At 37.5% G+C, this 23,005-nt stretch overlaps 1 protein-coding gene across 15 annotated transcripts in view; it reads right to left on the bottom strand.

Annotated features, from left to right (window-relative positions):
- Window positions 1–23,005, bottom strand: part of WNK1 (WNK lysine deficient protein kinase 1) — a 162,623-nt gene that overhangs the window by 15,169 nt on the left and 124,449 nt on the right. For 3 of the 15 annotated variants that reach the window (XM_046656975.1, XM_046656924.1, XM_046656942.1), the window contains 18 exons: window positions 20,796–20,945; window positions 19,139–19,597; window positions 18,137–18,415; window positions 17,354–17,451; window positions 17,080–17,242; window positions 16,542–16,658; window positions 16,043–16,216; window positions 15,778–15,835; window positions 15,516–15,638; window positions 13,542–14,989; window positions 12,296–12,379; window positions 10,070–10,153; window positions 9,390–9,450; window positions 5,685–5,758; window positions 4,040–4,701; window positions 3,165–3,367; window positions 1,264–1,458; window positions 270–362 (listed from right to left, as the gene is read on the bottom strand). In XM_046656975.1, the coding sequence (XP_046512931.1) occupies window positions 270–362; window positions 1,264–1,458; window positions 3,165–3,367; window positions 4,040–4,701; window positions 5,685–5,758; window positions 9,390–9,450; window positions 10,070–10,153; window positions 12,296–12,379; window positions 13,542–14,989; window positions 15,516–15,638; window positions 15,778–15,835; window positions 16,043–16,216; window positions 16,542–16,658; window positions 17,080–17,242; window positions 17,354–17,451; window positions 18,137–18,415; window positions 19,139–19,597; window positions 20,796–20,945 (4,525 nt within the window). The remainder of the gene's footprint in view (window positions 1–269; window positions 363–1,263; window positions 1,459–3,164; window positions 3,368–4,039; window positions 4,702–5,684; window positions 5,759–9,389; window positions 9,451–10,069; window positions 10,154–12,295; window positions 12,380–13,541; window positions 14,990–15,515; window positions 15,639–15,777; window positions 15,836–16,042; window positions 16,217–16,541; window positions 16,659–17,079; window positions 17,243–17,353; window positions 17,452–18,136; window positions 18,416–19,138; window positions 19,598–20,795; window positions 20,946–23,005) is intronic. The other 12 variants (XM_046656927.1, XM_046656949.1, XM_046656936.1 and 9 more) reach the window with 11 other exon arrangements.

Here is a 23,005-nt window from a genome sequence, read left to right as displayed (position 1 = left end):
AGCCTTGATACCATATCTACCCTCTGTCACAGATCTACGAAGAAGCAATTCTACCAGGAAGTTATTTTGAAGTTTATAGAAACCTATTATTATTTCTATATATTTTAACATAATTAACAAAGCGACCCAAACTTCTGAGGGTAACAGTAGTTCAGCCAAGCCACTGACTAGATGATTTTACAAAGAGACAAATGAAAATGGACTGCATGATACATCAAATCCAAGCAGCAGAAAAACAAGGACGAGGAAGGAGTAAAGGTGTTACACACAAAGAGCCAAGCAGGGCGTACTCAGAAATCGGGTCCTCCTGCCACCAGGTTTGAATGTCACCTGCTCAGATGCACAGTTAAACTTCGCACAGCCTGTGAGAGGGGAAAAACAGGGAAGAACAGAGAGAGAAGAGACAGAACACAACTGCAGGATGTTAGAAACTGGAGGCTGGAGTGGTGAGATGCGCTAAGACGGCACACAGAAGAACGAGCCTCCAGGGAGAGGTCAGATATGCAGGGCAGGAGACACTAGGCCTCCATTCCCTCTATCTGCGAGATGCTGAAGCTTTCCCAGTGGGAATAATGCTGGCTAGTTTGAGCTCCTACCAACAAGTACATTCATCTTGTGAAGAGACAATCTGATCTTTAATTTCTGTGATATTGTGGCAAAAGCACCTATGCTAGTTATATTTTTTTTCAATCTTTTCCACTCAGACACCCAACTCCTTTCAATTCTTGTTCTAATGTTACTAGAAGCTCTTTCCTCTATAGGAATGTTTTGAGTGATCATTAATAAACAAAACTATATTAAGTATACTATGGATAAAATTTGAATTGCAGGGCTATTCATCTCAGTATGCTACTCTCATACTTAGAAGTTGAAAAAGTCTACAGTGGCTAAGCAAATGCATTAGCTTCCAGACACATTTGGTCCAGGGAATCTCCAGTCTAGTATTAAAATATAAGTTCCAAATACCAAATGAATCATTCAATTGGTCAAGTCCTCATATAGGCCGCAGATGTAATTTGTTGCTGTAATCCCTTGAAAAAAGCTATTTCACTTGATGGGAGCAACAAGTCCACCTAACCTAATCATCACCCAACTTCCCCTTTCGAACCAAAGATCCCTAAATGTACAATACACAGGCTGTGTTCTGGTCAGCTGGTCTTCTAACCCACCTTAACAACAGGTTACTCATCAGCCTTTTGTCCCAGATATGGCAATATCTCCATTTTAATGTTTTGGAAGATGATGGTTGCTTTCATCTCTTACCTTGACCTGGAGCAGAAAGGCTTGGTACTGAAATGGCACCATCACTGGTGAAGGCTGAATAGAGGTTGTCACTGGAGGGAGATGGCTTAAGGGGCTGTAACAGCTGATTCTGCCCACTCTCTGGCATGTGGCCAGGAGGGTGGAGGGTCTGCTGGGGGTGCAAGACTGAGGCTGAACTCTGACCAGACAGGTTACCTGCCAAAAGATAAAATGGCATGAGGAAACGTGTACAGCTTTCCCAATGCACTTTATAGGCACTGCTCTTATTCCTCCAATTTGTCCCACTGAGTGACTAATAGTGGGTCAAAAGCTGTAACTGATGAAAGAATAAAAGGCTCACTAACAGGAGGGGAAGTGAGGAATGACATGAGAATCAGGGCTATAGGAAACTATCCCAAAAGGTTTTTAGCTTTAGATAACTGAGATGGTTCACAAGTCTGAGTTGAGCAGGGAGACTAGAACACGTAGTGGATACGAGAGAATTCCATTTTCTAATTCCATGATGGCTTTTTGTACCCTATTATAAAACACTGAGTTGGATCATGATAGAAATAGGTTTGGTAGGCAGTCTCTGCTTAGTCTTTCTTGTATGCATATGTCAAATCAAGTAATAAGAAGTTTCAAAAAGTGACGCAGGTGACTACAGAGCAATGCATATTTAAAATTGTTCTTGGAAGGTGGCTTTCAATAACTAGTCAAGTGTCTTGAAATTGACTGACTTCTCTGTTCCCTAGTAACTAGTGGAACAGAAGTCCATTCAAAAAGTACGTCAAGAGCCAGCCCTGATGGTCTAGCAGTTAAAGTTGGGCATGCTCTGCTTCAGTGGCCCGGGTTTGGTTCCCAGGCATGGAGCCATACCACTCGTCTTTCAGCAGCAATGCTGGAGTGGTGGCTCACATAGAAGAACCAGAAGGGCTTACAACTAAAATATACAACTATGTATTGGGGCTTTGGGGAGGAAAAAAATAGGGAGGAAGATAGGCAACCGATGTCAGCTCAGAGCAAATCTTTCCCAGCAAAAACGAAAGTTATGCCAAAATTGGGAACAGAAGCTAAATTAGCTGATATCTCTTGTAATCACATCTCTACTAATGAATTGATGTGCTAGAGATTAGAGATCAATGTGCTAGAGAAAAGGTTTGGGTCTCTGAAAACTTCTGGGAGATGGAAAGCTGCTATGAAGTTTGCAACTACTCTCCAACATGTTAATATTAGACCTGGAGGGCAAATATGAGGTATAAACTTATTTCAGTCCTTTTCACTTTTCCACTAATTATCTGTTAACATTACCATAATTTCACCAAAATGTAAAATCTATCACAATTAAGACAAACAATCATTTATTACAAGTGATTATGATTTAACTATTTTTCTGATTACAACCACTAGCAAGTTTTTTATTTCAATACACATAAATGAAATAAAAACTTTAATCAAGGAAATTACCACTTAAGACATACCCAAATAGCTATATGAAATTTACATTCATCCCAGTTGCAATTATGACCAATTCATTCACAAAAACGAGGCATTTACCTGAAGTTTTACTAAATAGAGAACAATGTTATTTTCTTCCAGCTGCTCAAGACTTCGGTGAGGTGTGAGTTATATGAGTTACCACGCAAAGCTACATGTTTTATCCTTAAGAACAGCTATAAATGAAGACTACCAGTAGATAGCAATATGAGTTACAATGGAATAAGCCATTGCACTAACACATTCTACTTCCATACACGCAAAAAGAGGTACTATAAACATGGGGAGTAGGAAGTAAGAATATTAAGACATTCAAACTCCTTTGACATTTAACAAAAACAGCACATGTTCAATAGGTTATATACAAATGGAGACAGAAACAAAAGATGGGACAGCCATGGCTGACCTGGTCCAGGGCTTTTTACCTGAAAGCTGGGGGCTTTTATTTCCCAAGGAACTGCTGCGACTAGATTTGCTGCCTTTGCTCTTAGTGGGTCGCCTTCTTCTCCCTGAAAGGGGGGCAGCTGGAGGAATAATGACAGCAGGGGGAACCTTGCCCAGTTTGGTATACAAAGATTCAATTTCATGCTTCTGGCGACTCTGCAGGTCTTGAATCTCTTTAAGATGTCTATGAAAGATAACCAAACATAACTCAAAAATATTATAATCACCTTTGTTTAAACAAGAATTAACAACATATTCTTTAACCTCCAATTCAAGTATTTACTTACTCATGAATCTTTTCCCCAAACATATTTAATCTTGAGATTCTAGTTTGTCAACTTATCTTGCTGGCCTTCATTACGTAAGCCAAATTCTAACAAGCTCCTAGCCAACAACAAATGGTTGCTGATGTGTTACGAGAAAAAGATTTCCTGATTTTAGAGGCTATATGCAGGAGTCCAGGATTTGCTACTCTGATCCAGTTTGTCAAATATGACCAAAAAACCCGCCAACATCATCTACATTTCAGTGCCATTACCAGATTCATTTGGTAGACTAGTAAACAACTAAGGTTAGGTTAATAATGATAAAAAGTGCTATTAATAAAAACAATAATATAGTAACCATAATACATGGGTGCTGAAAGAGTTCCATAACTAGAGATGCTATGGGTTCTTATGAGCACAAGAGACTCAGTGAGAACTACATTCAGATAACTAGTTTTTGCGTATCACCCTCTCTTTAAAAGAAACAAAACATAAGCATATTGCAGTGAAAAGAATACTAATCTAGGCATCAGGAGCTAGCTCTTAATAGGATCGTGCCATTATTCTCTCACAGGAGAAAATATACGTACTTTTCTCGTAGTCGCCGCAGCTCTAACTTTAAGTCTTCATCTTCAATATCTGACTCATTGTCACTACTCATGTAAGAGGAGTTGAATGAATTACTAAGGCTTTGACTTAGATTTTGGACAGGAAGACTCTTTGAGCTCAGCTGATGGGGGGAGTGTGGACTACCTGAACCATCATCCACATCCCTACTTAGGAAGGCAGCCTCCAGGTCAGAAGATGGCCCGTTAAGATGTGAAGGCTCTGACAGTTCAGGCTTTTCTTTCTTTGGTATCACAGCAGGAAGAGTAGCTTGTTCCAAATCCATAAAAGGAGGAGACGCCATTGGTCCTTCTTTCTTTGCTTCAGCGATCTTGTCTTCAGTTCTTGATACAGAGAAACGACCTACTTTGTTTGCTGTAGTTGTCACCTGAAAACGTCCAACCTTGGTAGACTGCCCAGTTTCTGACTTTGCTGCTGAGAGAGGAGTTTTGTGGGCACTATCTGGCACATCTGAAGAGATGCCATGAATGGTTACGCTATTAGGCTCTGGCTTCACCAGGGTACTCTCTGGACTACTACTTGATAGCACTGAGGACTCTGAAGTGCTGGATTCAAAATGAACAGACTTTGCATCTTCTGACTTACTTTGACCCTCTTTCTGGGCATCATCCATTGCTACTGAAACCTGATGGGAAGAGACCAAAGTGAGATTAAAAAACAAAGTCTCCAATGCTCAGTTTTTAAAATAGACCATAAAAAAACTGAATCACTTTATTTCCCAGTCAGTGAGTAGGCTGATTATTTGTTTCATAGTCCCTCCATCTTTGACTGTGAAAACACAGAAATCAACAGGTCATGGAATCTTGAAGGTTGCTTACAAATAAGAAAAACTACAAAGATGAAATCCAATAAATGTTAAATGCCAGTTAAGCTTCAAGAATCAACACAACTAACTGCTACTAAAAGGAGGATCCAGATCCTTGTCCTAGTTTGTCCATGTATTTTAACTACAAACTCAGCCCAGCTATCAACTCTCAGAACCTCAGTTTACAAATGAGAAAAATATCACCTACTATCCCCAACTCCAAGTGCTATCACAAGAATAATCAGAAAGTCATTGTGAAAGCAGTAAAAAAAAAAAAAAAAAAAAAAAAGAAAAAACGATTTTTCAAAGCTTGTTTGGCACTATGTACTAAAAGCCAGAAAATGTGCAATTGTTGGGCCAGCTGGGAAAATAAAGGGAATATAGTATCACTCGATGCTGACTCAGTATTTTCACTTCAGAAATTAATCCCAAGAAAATCATCTTACAAAGGGGAAAATGTTTTTATATACAAAGATGTTAAGTGTTACTTTACTTATTATGCTGGAAAAGTAAGAAACAACCTAGTGACTAACAATAAGAGAATGGTTAGGGAAAGCAGCTACTAGATGGGGAAAAAGCCACAAAACACATTCAGAGGAGAAGCAGGGTCAATTTTAGATATACACATGTTTATCTGAGGAATGGAATGGAAGGAAATATATCCCAAAAGAGTAATCCTGGGGGGGTTGGAGGAAGGGCAGATAGCATGACTATCTGCCCCATGTCCCAAAAGGTAGGTAAGCATTTTATTATATACATACTCCCTCCAAAGAGGCAATCAAGGCAAGAAGTGATTGTCTTACCTGAAATCGCCCCATCTTAAAAACACCAGTTCCTGAAGTAGTTGCTAGGACGGGACCTTCTGTGACTTGAGAAACTGAAACAAATACATGGAGAAGGAAAAGAACTTAAACGGCACCTCTTTTTCGTTAACTTCTTTTCCCTTTGGCCAGAAATACAGCAAAATGAAACTACTTAACAGATGAGGAAACTTTTTAGAGGCAAGGAAAATCTCCTTATCCTCCTTTCTCCTTAGGCTTTGTCCAACAAGGGGAAACAGTTATTGTTTGCTCTCCTACTAGACACCTTTAGTATGAAAGATTACATTGTTTGTGAAAAACTGTCAAAGTCTGAAAATACATCATTAACCTTCTACCTGTCCTTGTACACATGTACAAAGGATATGTTATTGCTTGAGGGAATAAAAGTTACATTAAGCAAAGCAGCTTCACAGTTTAACTACAACATTAACGGATACTATAAAAACTAAGGATAACAAGCAGTAAAAACTCAATTATTCATTCTTTAACTCAAAGATATAAATAAATGAAGTGAACAATGAAATTTTAAAAGGATATTAAAGATAGGATGTTAGGATATTATAGGATACTAGGATATTAAAGACCCATTTTTAAATGAAAATCGGCTATGGCAACTGGTTAAGGCACTTGGGCAAAATCCCAGAACAGGACAATACAGGTGTCAGAAGCATTGATAAGTAGTTTTGAGCAACTTGAAAGCCATCTAGGTCCTATTTTCTAGGGACAATCACTTGTTCGAGTTTCTTTTTAGAGAAATGTAGATACATACCAGAATTTCTTTATTTTATACAATGAGTAGAATACTGATTTTGATATTTTCACTTAATGATATAACAGAGATAATTTCATAACAATGTCTCACTCTTTTTAATGACTGCATAGTATTGTACTGTATGTATACATCACATATATGTATACTTTTTTTATGTCCCATATTTTTTTTTTTTTGAAGATTTTCTTTTCCTTTTTCTCCCCAAAGACCTCCGGTACATAGTTGTATATTCTTCGTTGTAGGTCCTTCTAGTTGTGGTATGTGGGATGCTGCCTCAGCGTGGTTTGATGAGCAGTGCCATGTCCACGCCCAGGATTCGAACCAACGAAACACTGGGCCCGCCTGCAGCGGAGCGCGCGAACTTAACCACTCAGCCAAGGGGCCAGCCCTCTTTATGTCCCATATTTTAACTGCGCTTCTGATGGACATTTAAGTTATTCAGAACTTCTTGCTATTATAAACGTGCACTAATAAATTTTTTTATAGATCTGTGGAATAAATACCTAAGAATGGAAATGCTGAATCATTTCCATTTACAACTTTGACAGGGGCTGGCCCTGTGGCCAAGTGGTTAAGTTTCCGCGTTCAGCTTCAGCGGCCTGGGGTTTCACTGGTTCAGATCCTAGATGTGGACCTAGCACCACTCATCAAGCCACGCTGAGGCAGCGTCCCACATAGCAGAGCCAGAAGGACCTACAATTAGAATCTACAACTATGTACTGGGGGGCTTTGGGGAGAAGAAAAAAAAAAACAACTTTGATAGACTTTACTAAACTGATCTTCAAAGAGGCTATACCAAGGCACTGGTGGCTGTTAAACTTCTGAGTTTACCAATTAGAGGTAAGAAATGAAAGCACTTCTAGTTTTACTTTGCATTTCTGTTATCTTGAAGGAACTTAAATATTTTTATGCCTAAATTTCTTTTTTCTCTGTCTTTTGATTATTTTTTGGTCCATGTTGAATTTATAGAACTCTTCTTTTTTTTTTCTGCAGGGAAAGTTTTCCCGTGAGTTAACATCTGTTGCCAATCGTTCTTTCTTTTTTCCCCACTCCCCAAAGCCCCAGTACATGGCTGTATATCCTAGTTGTAAGTCCTTCTAGTTCTCTGATGTGAGCCACCTCTACAGCATGGCAAGTGACAGATGGGTGGTGTGGTTCTGTACCCAGGAACCAAAGCCAGGCTGCCAAAGCAGAGCATGCTGAACTTGAACCACTAGGCCATGAGGGCTGGCTCTAGAACTCTTTATATTAGCAAAACGAGTCCTTTTTGTGATATGAACACACACACACATTTCCCAGCTTTTCATTTACCTTTGGACCAAATGGCATTTTTTTTTCCCCATGAAGAAAATTTCAGATTTATTACTGCTTCTAGGTAGGGTATTAAACATACTAACACCTTTCTATATATCAAGGATCAGCAAACTATGATCCATGGACCAAATTCAGCCCACTACTTGTCTTTGTAGGTAAATTTTATTGAAAAACAGCCAAACTCACTCATTTACGTATTATTTATTGCTTTTGGGCTACAACAGGAGATTTGAGTAGTTGCAACAGAGACAATACGGCCAGTAAAGCCTAAATTATTTACTTTCTTGCCTTTTACAGAAAAAGTTCATCGATCCTGCTCTAAACAGTTAAAAAAACGCAAAATATTCCTTTTATATCTCCTCACAGTACTATTTTATGATGTCACATTTCATCTTTGATCCATTTGGAATTTATTTTGGTCTAGGCTAGCAATCTATCTTTGCTTTTTTCCCAGATGGCTGTCCAGTTGTCCAAACCATTTACTGAAATATCCTTTCTCTCACTAATTTGAAAGGCCTTTTTCATATTCTACATTCCCTTTTAGTTTGTCAATTTCTAGACTTTCTAGTCTGTTCCACTGATTTTTAAGTTACTTCTCTTAAAATAAGAGAGCCAATTCAGAATGTAGTTGCCTTGAAAATAACCTAATTTAGAGAGGTTTTAAGTGAAATTTAGCACTTAAGGAAGGAAGACAAGAAGTAGTAAGAGCATTCAGGCAATCTTATTAATAGGTATACAGGGAAGTAGATTTATGTCAGGTGGTGCTGAGGAGAATGGATATACTGTAAAAAGGGAAAATTAATATTAAGCATGTGCTATACAAAATCACGTAAATATAGTATAGCTCATATTTAATAATTTTAACTTTTGAATACAAATGATTCTGAAGGAAAAGGTGACCAAAAATAGAAACTTGAAAATTCCTAGGTTCTGTGGGACTGATGATGTGGTGACGAGATTCACAACAAAACTTTAGAACAGTAGTAGCTGATATGAACTTATGACTAAGCACATGGTGACAAAAGTTTCAATAAAATATTTAAGCTGTTGGTATGAATAATTTTTACAAAATTAAGTTCGAAATATGCCTCTCTAAAGAGATTATATTTATGGACATGGAATTCTAAAGACATCAGAAATAGATAAAAATAATGTTTAAACTGATGAACTGAAATCTTACATTTGTATTTCTACTATCTATGCTATTCAAGCTTATCTCTCTCTATATATAGCCAGTGTCACAGAATGCAAGAGGTCACTAGTAAATTAATTTTTATAAATATGCTTGAATTTCCTTATCTATCTTACCAAGAATCAAAGGGTGTTATGCTAGGAAACTATCATTATCCCTTGCATGTCCCCTCACCCCCCAAAAATAACAATGTAAACGATTCATTAATTTGCTAATACCACCTGTTCTCGATATTAGTATCAATGCTCCTTGGTCACGAAATAAATAAAAGTGTTCTTTAAAATAATCTCAAATACACTTACATTCTCAAGAATGTGTCTTTCTTGACTATATTGACTATTTAGTCAATATAATCAATTATAGGGAGGTCTGGAAGTGGTAATATAGGAGGAAGAAGGCTGATTCTCACCATCCTTCTGGGGCTGTGCTGCTGCTTCCGTAACGGCCGTTGGAGCCACCACAGACACCGGCTGCAAAACACACACACAGATACCACAAAATCTTTAGCTTACGGGACTCAAACTCCTGTCATGCTGCTTTGCTTCTGGTTTTTATAAAAGGCAGAAAGAAAGACAGTATACATGAAGACACACTTATGTCTGACGCAATTTGCTATTTTTTTACAGCCTAAACATAAGTCTGATGTAAAGAAAGAAAGATTTTTAAGAAGAAATTTTGAGTCTTAATCCTTCTATATTGCTTTCTTAATTTTTCTCAAGGGATACTTAAAATTATAACTTTGATAATCATAGAAAAGTAGTAATTAGAACAGTATTGTGTCACAAGCCTAAAAGGAAGAAGGTAAAACTTTAAAGTACAACCTCCTCCAAAGTATAAATACAAAATCCACAGGATTGGTCTGTGGTATAATTCTAACCAGAGGTAAGACAAGAAAAGTATCTTTCAAATCAAATCTTTTCCATAGTTACACTGGGTCGGTATTAATCTTTCCTTAATCCATCTCATTTCGGTTGGCTGAAACAAGGAATAGGTGTTAAAGGTATTAATAGCGGTCTAGGTTACAGTTTATGTTCCGGGAATATAATATTAGAGTTATGGGAAGATTTTACTAAGATTTTCAAAACTTACACCAACTGCAGATGTCACTGCAACAGTCTCTGGACTAAGCGTTCTTCTCAACTGAGCATCAAGATCTTCCAGAGGTTGCTGTGACTAAACGAAAACCACCACAGTAAGTAAAGGTCTTTGGCATATTCAGAGCTGCTATTTATAGCCAATTTATATAGGATATACTGTTTTATGCTTTAGATTGACACACTATAACATGTGTCTATTCAGTGAATATAAAACTCAATATAGTGAGTTTAACTTAGTTATACTGCTTGAATGATTTACCAGTCTCTCAAAATTTTACGTCAATCTCCCAAGCCTTAGAGAAACTCAGTTACATTTATGTTTTTAGTTTTGAAGTCTTCTTTCTTAACTTCTACGTTTGACGCTAAAGTGACAGAAAAGCTGTATATCTGTCCTCTCCTTAAAAGTACATTCTGAAAACGTATCAAGATCTATTGGTAGATTAATTGTATCACATGTCCCCTATTTTCTCTTTCAGTTTGGTACCTCTGAGAACTTACCCTTATGAATAAAGATAGCATTAACGTATTCTGTCACTATCAAGGAATATTATTCTTTTCCTCAGGTCTTAACAATCTACACTCTTCTATCCTGCAGACGGCAGCAAGGAGGAACTGAAGGTGTGGGCATTCCAACTTGTTAACCCGGCCTTACAAGCATCCACCCCAAGGCTGTAACTTTTATCCTTCGCCATAGTCTCTAATCCTACATCTATTTTGGCTTCTATAATCCTATTCTTCTGAGGCCTTCATTTACGCTTCTCACTCTACGTGCAGGCACTATCCACTTACTCTCCCTGTCCACATGTCTTATTTGCTGTTTCTCATCACATTTGGAGCCTTCTTAGGAATTTGAATACAAGCTTCTAATGAGAAAATAGGTTTAAAATTCCTAATTTACAGATTGTCACAATGCAATTTTCTCAAAATTTGGCAGTTGATGGACTGGGTTCTCTGCTGGAGTTACTACTTTATTATGGCAAATTCCTTAAATCATGTTCCGTTGTACATCTGGGATTAAAGAAGCAGGGATAAATTCACACTTCTCAAGTTAGCAATTTACCAAGTTTTTTTAATATATGATTCTAAAATAAATTCCTAATTTAGTTTCAACGTTTACTAGTTTGTCCCATGTCAGAAGCTTTTTCATGGTTATAATGGGTTCATAATGAGTACTTTCCTTACGGGAATTCAACTAAATCTGTGGGGTAGGGTGGGAAAAGGAAACAAGAATTTAAATATTGCAGGCAATTCTGACCACCAATGAGCAGAACTGAGTGTGAGATGGGAATCTCACATTCATGTCACTGGTCTCAGTTCCTCTATAAGAAATCTCACGTTAGCTGAGCTGTGTGGTTTTTGTATTTAAAGATATAATACATATTTTTCATGAAATATAACCTGTAAACTCACCTACATGTAACTCAATTACTTCATTAGGTGGTCACTGAAAGAAATGTCAAACATTCAAGAAAAAATTGGTAGCACTGAACTCATAGAAAAAGGGTATTATCAGTTATCAGTGTGGTACACTTTCCTAAGGAACTTTCAAAGTTTATTATTATTATTTTTTTTTTTGGTGAGGAAGATTGGCCCTGAGCTAATATCTGTTGCCAATCTTCCTCTTTTTATTTGAAGAAGATTGCCCTTGAACTAACATCCATGCCAATCTTCCTCTATTTTCTATGTGGAATGCCACCACAGCATGGCTTCATGAGCAGTGTGTAGGTCTGCACCTGGGATCTGAACCAGTGAACACAGTGAGCTGCCGAAAGCGAAACGTGAATTTAACCACTATACCACCAGGCCGGCCCTCAAAGTTAATTTTGATTACATATAATTTTTTACTTCCACAATGGTCTAGAACCTAATCTCATACTTAAGATGTAATTTCACTATTTTACAAAGGTGTGAATGATAGAAGGAGTTATAATTGTCTAGCAAAATGTCAACTTTGCTATTTTCTTTCTTTGTAAAATATGAAAAAATATTAGTATCAAATGTTTTCTAGATGACTTGAAGCAACATTACAGACAAAAGAACTATGAAGCTTCTTACTTTAAGTAGGGCCTGGGTCACTGGCTACACTTTTTCAAAAGAAAGTTCTTACTAAGTCAAAATCAAAGAGGAGCCAGAAGCCAAGATCACGCAATGGAGAACTTAAATAGGCTCTCTGAAAGAAAGTAGGGAGTAACAAGAAATTTGCCAAGTTTTGGTGCACCTGAGTTAGTGAAGGTCCTGGAAAAGGTGGCAGCTGATCGCTGGGTAGAGTACCAGCTGGAAGTTCAGTCCCCACTGGCAACACCTATAGACAATGAAGAGAAATTCAACATGAGACTCTAAGAGTAAAGACTGCATACTGAAGAGCAAATAAACTAATTTGAATGCAGAAGCATAAGAATAAAATGTATCTGGTTATGGCAGGCTTGTCATCTGGGTTACATTCTGGTATCTATCTTAAATAAAGGACGTTATAACCAAGATACTATTATAGGAGTTACTACGACATAATAAAATGAATAGTAAAATTTAATAAAAGGTTGTTAAGTATGGAAAACAGAGAACAAAGGCTGTATGGACATGAGAGACACAGTCCAGATATTCTTGAGCCACTTATTTAGTAAAGTATTATCAGGTTTTTCCTAAAACAAACAAGACTTCTCTGAGAAAACAAGACAGCTCAGAAAGAACCAACAGGCAGGTCTGATTAACAAAAGGTACCAGAAATCTACTACTATGAAACAATTTTCATTTTGTCTGAGTGAATCCACTATATTACCTTACTATAAAAGGAATCTCACATCAATGGCAATGCAGAAAGATGAGTGAAGCATACAATACAGTAGAAAAAGTACAGCCTTATTATTTGGAGAAGATCAGAGAGACTGAAGATGGCAGAATGAGAGGAAATCCACCATAGCAGAGTTAGAAAACTTTTTCTAGTTATTTTATTCCTAGGATAAGATTCTTTTCTCCTCCTCTGTATCAAATTCATCACCAACTTCCAATTTTTTATAAACCCCATATTGTACATCTGTGGAACCTAAGCAAAGCAGAAAATTTGCTTCATTCTCATTGAAACAAAGATTGTAAACTGCTGTTACTATGCATATTTGCCAGCAGAAGCATTCAGATCCCTTTTGGGATACAGATTTCTTCAGCTTGTACCAATTAGGAAGAAATGGCTATATTTTACCTGATTATTACACATTCTTAGAAAATCAGGCAGTATAATTAACCCCCAAATCCTGCCATATTTCAAAAGAAAAAGCATCTCATGTTTAATGTACATATAGCCTAAAATCACCTTCAATCAATTTATTTAATAAATACCAGGTGCTGACTATAAGCCAGGCATCTTTATAACTACATTTCTAATCGGTAAGGCCGAGCTGAAAAAATACACTTACTAGGGAGAAAAAAAAAGTGATCATATTTATCAAATTATTTCAAAACAAGAAACTTACTGGAGCCTTAGTTAAAGATGGCTTTGATGGAGCAGTTCCGGGTTTCACTCCTGGTGTACTGCTGACTGGGGCTGAAACATAGCTGACTGGGGTAGAAACCTGGCCAGGTGTGACCACTGGTATAACTGACAAACCAGTTGTTCCTAATGGCAAACTAGTTGGTGGTAAGCAAGTACTTGTAGTGGATGTCATGAGTTTGCTTGGTGCAACAGCAGTGGTTGGGATGCCTGGTGTGACAGTGGTCTCTACTACTAGTGACGTCTCCAGTGAGACAGAGGCATGTTGAGCTCCAGATGAACTATGTTCACTAAAGAGAGAGCGTAGTTTTTCCTCTAAAGTCTTTATGTCATCAATCCCAGGAGCTTTGGGTTGGGTATCAGCATCTATTTCAGGACAGTGAGTATGGGGCTGATTGGGAAGCAAAGCTGGCTGAGGCTGACTATGAATTAGTGTCTGCTGTACAGCAGGCACACTGGCAACAGGTTGCACCAAGGGTGGGATACTAGGTACTTGTGGCAATAAAGGTGTAGAAGTAGGTCCTGCTGCTTGGGGAAGGACAGGAGTAGAAGCTACAGCTGACTGGATGACCAAAGGATGCACCCCACTGGGCTGAGAAATAGAACTAGATACTCCTGCTCCAGGGGAAGAAGATGATGCAGAGAGGGACAAAGCCAATCCAGTTGCACTGCTATGAGATGTTTTATCTAGTGAGTGTGCACTAATCACCACTGTTTCAGCTAGAGTAGGAGCAGAGGTGCTGCTGCTAAGCTGAAGAGCAGGCTGTGAAGCTATGCTTGGGAATGGAGTGGTGGTAGAAACTGATGTTAACGTGGCTATCCCAGTAGTACTGCCTGCTGCCTGCTGAGATAATACAGGTGGAGGCTTAGCACCCGGGGCAGCAGCACTGCCCACTGTAGAGGCTGAAGTTGTTGAAACTGGTACAGAGGGCAAAGTGCCTATACTAGAAACAATGCTCCCAGATGTGGGAGCCTGAACTGACTGGGATGTTGTTGATATTGAGACAACCGCAGGTATTGTGATGCTTGAAACCACACTGGAAAGTACTGGTGATTCAGATGCAGGTGGTACAGGGAGACCACTTGAAGTTATTACACCTGTGCAAGTGGCAACTCCGGCAATCCCCTTTTCAGTGGGCACTGTAATCTCAGACTGAATTACTGATATGGAAATGTCATTAAGAGGGCAGCTAGTTGCAGAGACGGATACTGAAGGTGTGGCTGCTGCTGTAGTTGGGACTCCAGCAATGCTAGTCATGGAAGGAGGTACCACTGGAAATGTTGGTCCTGTATGACTAAAGTTGGGAGGTGCTGTACTGGGTCCTTCTGTCATTTGGGTATGTCTAAGTTCAGAAAAGGCCTGCTGTAGACTAAGGGATGAAGCAGAGTGAGACAAGTTCATTCCAGTGCCATGAGACGTAGAGGCAGCAACTGCAAAGGAAAATAAAAATTTCAGAATCAGTCCATTTTAAAAGGGTAGTTTTAAAAGATCATCCTAACAATCTATTTTTGGATTACCAACAACGCCACATACCAACAAGGTTTAAAACCTTTCCCTGGGAAATGATAGGTTGTAAAACAGTAAGTTTGATCAAGGTAAGTTAGCTTGTATGAATATCTGTTTCTGAAGAAAACACGGAGTAACCTCAAAGTATACACAATAGTACTAAATAGAGAAATAAACACATACTACTATTATCAACACAGAACCTATTACATGGGTTATATTTAGTATAGTGGTCCTTTCGGGTTCTTTTTCTTTAATCCTCTCTATTCAACATCTATTTCCCTCCTCCATATGTTTGTCTGTTGATTATAGTCTCAATTTCCTACTCTTCTTTACTGTCTATGTCATCATTTGAACTACTGCTTGATAATCAAGCTTCCAAAATAGCAGAGATGCTGTAGAACTGATGTAAAATTCTACATAAGGCATATGGTAGAAGCAATTCCTTACCTGTATCTGATGTTTCACTGGTGAAAACTTTTGATTCTCGCAATCGACTCTCTGGCACAGGACTCACGATAAAACGTCTTCCGGCAGAATGAACGACTTGAGTTAAAGAACTGGTAGGAATGCCTGGTTAAAAAGAAACAAACCACTTAATTACATTATTATTATATACACTGTCACCAACATGAAGCTTCAAGATTTCATTATTAGCATACAACTTCTTAGGTCAAAGGTAAGAACAAACATGAAAAGAAAAGAAATTCACCTATTTGCTGTGGCATAGAAGATGAAGGAATCGGTTGTTTGAATTCTCCTTCCAATTTCTACAACAAACAAAAGTGATTAAATTCATTCTCAAATGCAATCTTAATGATTAGGAAAAGCAAATCGTCACATGAAAAGAACATAAATGTCTGATCATCTCAGTCACATGTGTAATGTGATATCAGTAGACATTCTGCATGGCAAATTTGCTCTAGAGAAATATTTTAAATAAACAAAAAGCTTCACTATGGGAATGGAGAACCTACCTGAGAACCTGAAAAGCCATAGTCATCCTTTCCCTGCAGACTCTCCAATCCCTGCTCACCCTCTGGTTCCACACTGACATCCTCACTGAGCATTTCATCAGCTTTTTCAATAATTTCCCTCACTTGATCCACAAATGACTCTCTTTCTATTGCTAGAATAAAGTCATTGTTCACCTGTGAAAGAAATATGATTTCAGTCCGATTAGTGCAGTGTTTCTTAAGCTTTAAGAAATTCAATTACCACTTTCAAGACTTTTGCCCTATTTGCATACCACTTATATTATTATTTACTTGATATACAAGTTAGTTCTTTAATACTTAGTTAGACATGTCCTAGACAAAAACATCCTAAATCATACGTGTGGTGTGCTGGTTATATTCTTATTGAAACATATACAATTTGTCAAAATAGATAACAAAATATTGCATATGTGCTTAGGGCAGTGGATAGTAAGATCAAGCACTGAGGTAAAATTTGGAACTTTAAATGCAGACATACCATAATTGTTGCTATCTCCTCGGGGTTGTCACCATCTAAATCAAATTTGAATGTAACCATTTTCCGATTGTGAGTCTCTAATTGACATTCTACTACTCGGTCTCCTTTATTTGAAACCTAAAAACAAAAAAGAAAAGGTACTTCATATCTCAGAAGACCATATTTAGCTTTGCTACTGAATTTGAGAAAGTAATGTAGATTATCACTTGAACTTAAGCCTGATGTTACCAGTACTCCTTAAAGCACTGGTACTTTGCCTCTTAAACTGGTAAAAAGAAAACCTTAAAAAAATATCAGCCTTTGAGCTGCTTACTCATTTTCCACCGAATAGTCTGGAAGGAATATAAAGTCTTTGTTCTACAAATTAAAACTCCATTCTTTTTCTAAAAGGTAAATAATACCTCTCATAGAAATATGAAATTTAACAATATCATTTAGGTGATGAGAAGATCCCAAACTTTCATCAATACATCTAAGCCCTAGAAACATTTAAATGATATTAACTAACTATATGAAACCCAGAAATCAGAGTACTTACATTCAAAATTCTCAATTTTGGGCGTGAAGTCTTTTCATGACGAGAACGACTTCTTACAGATTTTCGATAATGCCGTTTCGTGGTTCTCCCTTCATGTCTTCCACTGGATGATGGCACATTCTCATTGCCATCACTCATACCTGAAGCAACATCTGAATGTGCACTTGAAAAAATAAAAGCTCAGTTTACAATATGAGATTTAAATATCTAACATTTTAAAGTTTCACACCATCCTACCTACCAGTCAAGAAAGGAGAATTCTACTTTTACATACCTGTCTATAGAAGAGACCAAAGTGGTAGGCTGGGTGGGTTGTGGCTGTGCTACTGGAATTGGCTCTGGAGGAGCAACCTGAGCAACTCCCTGAGTACTCTGTGAATAGAGAGGATAATTCAAATCTTGGCAGTAATATATTTTATTATTCACCATTCCCAATAAGCTACTCTTTTTTTTCTTATCCCTCCCCTAAGTCCTAGAAGCACTAAATTTACTAGTAATTCTCAATATTCAGCATCTAGAGACAGTGGTCTTAAAATGCCAAAGGAAGTTTCTAAAGCTAGTCTCTGGTATAGACTGCACGGTGTGACATCAGCCAACATAGTTGCTAGGTAGTGAGAAACTACAACTTGCCATGCAGCCAGCATCTTACCAGAAGTGTGCAATAGGGCAGGCGGAGCAAAGTGCAAAGATGATTCAGATCTTTCTCCTAGCAGGGCAAAAATGATTACTGGGAGCACAGCGGGATAAGATACTCTTACGATTGCCAATGGCAAGAATTTGTGAAAGGATAAGAATAATGGCTAAAGTACTAGCTAAAGAAGTGGAGTGCTAATAGGGTTAATCTTCTCCAAGGCACACTCACTTCCCAACAGAACAGCCAGTGGCAACAAGGCCCCCACTTTGGCATTTCATTCTGCTGTAAGAAAAAGTCATTCAGAAGTTAGTTCGAAATAGTTTCCAAATGAATTCTAAACCAGGGGAACCTATGTTGCTCCTTTGTCATTTTAATCCCATTATATATATTTTTTAGATATAAACATGCAGAAATTCCATTTACCTCCAGAGCTGCCTGCTGGGAGGATGTAGGGAGGGCTTGTGCTAAACTCACTGCTGGCTGGGACACTTGAACCTGTCCTCCTATACTGCCCACAGGAACCAAAATATTTGATTCCACATAAGGCTGCACCACTGTAGGAAAGTAACCTGGTGTAGCCAATGCTTCTGTCGGCATGGGAGGGGATAGGACTGTAGAAGGGATGCAAACAGAAGCCACGCTGGAAGAGGGAGCAATATTTGAATCTCCTGGGTATTGTGGTGGCAGTCGAGGTGGGAAGCCCTGTGACAGAAATGAGGAAGGTGAGTTAGTGCAGGTCGAGTCATCAAATTAGCAAAACAGCAAGACATGCAAACAAAAAAAGAAAAAAAAAAAGCACATAGCAAAGAAGAATAGTAGCCCAATCTCTTTCTAATCATTTAAAGAATATTTAAAGATGATTTTTGAAATGAAATGACAGACTGGTTTCAATTTAAAGGATAGGACTCTACAACTGTACTTTAAATTGCTGGGTTTTTTCCCCTCCTGGAAATATTTAAACAGGACGAATAGACATAATCCCTTCTAGAAAAATATCTACTTTGTAGCCAATGTTATATAAAAGAATGCAAAAACTCTTTAAGGTTATTAGTCATATTATGACACGCTGATCTTCTAAATCCAAACTCTGACACTTTTTATTGATACTATTTAGGCTACTCTACCAAAAAAAAAAGTAGCCTGATGTACTCTATTATTAGCCATATCTGGCATTCAATCAGTTTATGTTGAATACTTAAGAGAACTATTTCTCTCCCGAGAGGTTCTTGAGAAAAATGGAAATGAATTATCAGACATCATCACCTATCCTTTCTCAGAATTTTACTATTTTAGCTTCTCTAGTTGAAATCAGCAACTTTCGTTGCTGCTAGTTATTCTGATACTCAACTATTAGATTTTCAAGTTCCTGATGGTTTTAGAACCGAAACCCTCTGGCGCCCTCCTTTTTGCTAGCCAAGACAATACCTGGTATAGAACATCTCCAGAGGGAAGTGGAACCTCAGCAGCTTGTCCAAGGTTAGCTGGTATTCCCATGGACTGCACTGCTGGTTGCAGGAGCTGTGGGTGAACCTGACTCGGCAGCTGAGTCACAGGCTGCAGAAGGGTTGGAAGCTGACTAGGAACCACAGTTGATCCCCCTGGGATCGTAGCTGCTGTAGCAGATGAAGCCAAGGTGAGCAGAGGCTGATTAATGCCAGCTGCCATTGTGATGGGAAGGGATGAGAAACCTGTCTGAGCCGCAGACACATGAGGAGTTGATATGGGGATTTGAGAGACAGGGTACTGAGGAAGTAAGGAAGTAGGGAGTGGCTGTCCCATTGGGAGGAAATGAGCACCAGAATGGACTGGAACAACTGAGGGTTGTGTCGCAACTGGGATGTGAGGTTCGCCTTGGACAGTTGGTACTGGCTGGGAAACTGGAAGCTGGGAAGGTAAAGAAAAACAAAATAGACAGACTTAAAAAAAAAAAAAAAAAAGCAAGGCTGCCAAAAGCAAGATTCACATATTAGCAAAAAAACAAAAACAACAACAAAAAAAACATCCTGTGTACATTAGTGTAAGTTAATATGCCACATAAGAATAGGGACAGGATGGCAGGAGACAAAGATGCTGATAGAAAGGCTACTGTTCCACATCTTCTCTTGTAGAAAATTGTGCTAATTTTGCATTGTTCAACAATAAAAAGAGGACCCTTCTATAGGCAAGGTTTTTTGTTTTTTATAGCTTACTGAGATATATTTCACATACCATAATTCACTGGCACGTTTGCTGTCACTAAACCTACGACTGTTTTTATACATAGTTACTGAAAGTCAAATGAATTCCATCCCAGTGGAATTAGATTTCATTCATATTGCTTCTACAATTCTTAAGTCTAACACAGGCCTATATAAGTAGGTATAATTTCCATATTTCAGTGATTCTAGAATGTAATCATCCCTCTCCACCATCTGGTCATTTTAACATTTGTGAAACTGAGATATATCTTACAATGGTGTGTCAGTATTCAAGTGTTACCTAAAATAATGGTGCATTTTACAGTTGATAGTACCTCAGATGCAATGAAATATTATGGAAACAATATAACGTGCCAAGATACAAGCACAACAAGCCCCAATGTTAAAGCTGAAAAAAGGTCATTCAGAAAAGCATCCCTTCTATAGGGTACTTTTCAAGTGATTAGAAGGACAACTTAGAAAAAACATCATTCCATATAAGGGGTTTTATGACTTACTGTCAGTAGGCAGTGAGAGAGGAAACAATGTATAAATACAGCATAGATGTAAACCTACAATATTAAATATAGCTGACACAATTCTAGAAAACGTCATAGCTTCAGTTACCAACATACCTTTATTTAACCCATCAGTTCTAATACCCGTCAAACTGATTTTAGACTGATAAATCGAGAAGTTAAATATTTTTGGATTGTTACTGCTGTATGTGCCCATTTACATTAACCAATACATATGCACAAAAGGAGCAATTTTCACTTCATTTTTGCAGTGAAAATAAACAACTTCAATATTTCACCATAAGAGAAGGTTAGAAGCCCATCCACATGAAAGGACAAGGTACACAGAGATCCCTTTTAGCATCCTTTTAGAAATTAGGAGTTTACCTGTTTTCCAGCTGATACTTGAGGCAAGACCTGTGGAGCTTGAGGTTGACTCACTGGCTGTGCAGTAGTGGTCTCACTGGAGGTTGATGTCTGTGGAAGGGAATACTGCACTGTCTGTTGAGGAGGGGCTGTCTGCTGTATTCCTTGCTGCTGAGGATAAAACATAATCATTCAGTTGTATTTCAAGTCCTTAATAGCATGTTTCTAAGGAAACGTGTTTGCCTAAAGCCGTTAAGTGTCTGTAAACGATGACAATTTTAGTAATCAAGATATGCACAAACCCAAATTCATCAATTCCCCTTTACATTTCTCTTTTCCCGCTGGTGGTCTTTATTTGTGATGGTAACACCGAGAACAACTAATCAGTGTTTCTAAACTTGAGTTACCCCAACAGTAGGTTACCTAGAAAGACCTTTAGATAGCATATCCAAATAGATCCTCTCTCCTCCTCCCTTTTTTCTATTTCTTGGTATCAGTTCTATTTTCTATTTTTTGATATCAGCTCTCATTTTGGTCCTATGCTAAACTAATCCAATATCCTCCTTTAATCTCTTTCCCTTAATCTGTTTTATCAACTGTACAATTAATTTGCTTGAAGAATGCCTCTAACTATAGCTACAAAACAGTGAAGAAAGCATGGAACTTGGAATTTTAGCTTTGCCATTTACTGGCTGTAGTAACTTAGAGACTGCTCATTTTACTGCCAAAATGAGGTTTCCTTCTTTGAAAACAAGGATGCTATCATTCAACTCAAAGTAGGGCAAAAGGAATGACATTTGGGAATCAACCATACGCTAGGCATTCTGGTATAACACACCTAAACTTAACGCATGGCACATAATTGTACCCAAACACTAAATATTGTAATAAATTAATGGCTCCCTCTTGCCTCACAAAAATCTGAACTTCATAATTGACTTTCAAGTCTCTAATACCTATAACTAATTTAAAATTAATTTTTAATACTAAACAATACCTGTTTGTAATAAAAATTTTAACCAATATATCAGATTATAAAGTTAAATGAAAATACCCCACCCCCATTTCTCCAGAGGCAATCACTATTAGTGGTTTGATGGATCACCTTTACAGATTTTTTTTCTATGCATAAGTGGTCATTTACACACAAGTATATTTTTCTTTGTTAAAACAAAACATAAACATGCCCATTCTATAAATACTGTTTTCTAACATGCTATTTTCATTTATCAATGGCATCAATATCCTAATGATGAACATTTTCTTTTCTTGACTTTTTTTTGCTACTTAAAATAATGCTATAATCAATAATCTTTTACGTATGTCTTGGTCCATACAACTAATTGGTTACTGATGGTATAAGATAAGCTATTTGTTTGTGTGTGTGTATATTTTTTTAAATGGACATATAACTGACACATAACATAATGAATTGATATATGTATATATTACAAAATGATCATCACAATAAGTCTAGTTAACATTCCATCACTACACAGTTACAAATTTTTTTCTTGTGATGAGAACTTTTAAAATCTACTCTCTTAGCAACTTTCAAATATATAATACAGTATTATTAACTATAGTCAGCATGCTGTACAGTGCATTCCCAGGACTTATTTATTTTTGTTTGTATATTTATTATGTATCTAGTTACTTTAAGGAGTATCCCAGATTTTGTTAGCTGATAATCTGCAAATAATATTTTTTGCTCTCCTGATATTTATTCCTTACTTCTTTCTTATTATAGCAATTAAAGTCACAAATAGAATCCTGAAATATAATGGTGACAGTAGTCATGTTTGTTTTACTTTTATTTAATTATTTCTAATAATGTACTCATTTTAACTCAAAAAAATCAGGAACACATGGCTGTTGAGTTACCTAAAATTTATTTCAGCAACTAAGATATATCATATGTCTCCAACCAGAAGGCAACTGTGAACATAAGACAATTTCCCCATTTTCCTACTGAGAAAGAACTAAAAGCTAGAAAACCTTTTTCGTTAACTTGAATATATTTAAACTTCAGGAAATTCACACGGAAATATCTACAATTATCTGTCACTAATTTACATAATTAAATAAGACTGCATATTACATAAATATATTAATTTAGAAATACTGCTCCTCCTCCCTCATTCAAACTCTTCACATGCAATACACCAGTGTCTTTATCTTCACTGGAGCTACACTATGAATGCTCTAGTTTTCTGGAGCATAATATAAGA

The sequence above is a fragment of the Equus quagga genome, chromosome 1 (genome assembly GCF_021613505.1).
Source record: "Equus quagga isolate Etosha38 chromosome 1, UCLA_HA_Equagga_1.0, whole genome shotgun sequence".
NCBI classification, from domain to species: Eukaryota; Metazoa; Chordata; class Mammalia; order Perissodactyla; family Equidae; genus Equus; species Equus quagga.
The sequence above is the reverse complement of the archived record's forward strand: the minus strand, read 5'-3'. Positions and strand labels throughout refer to the sequence as shown.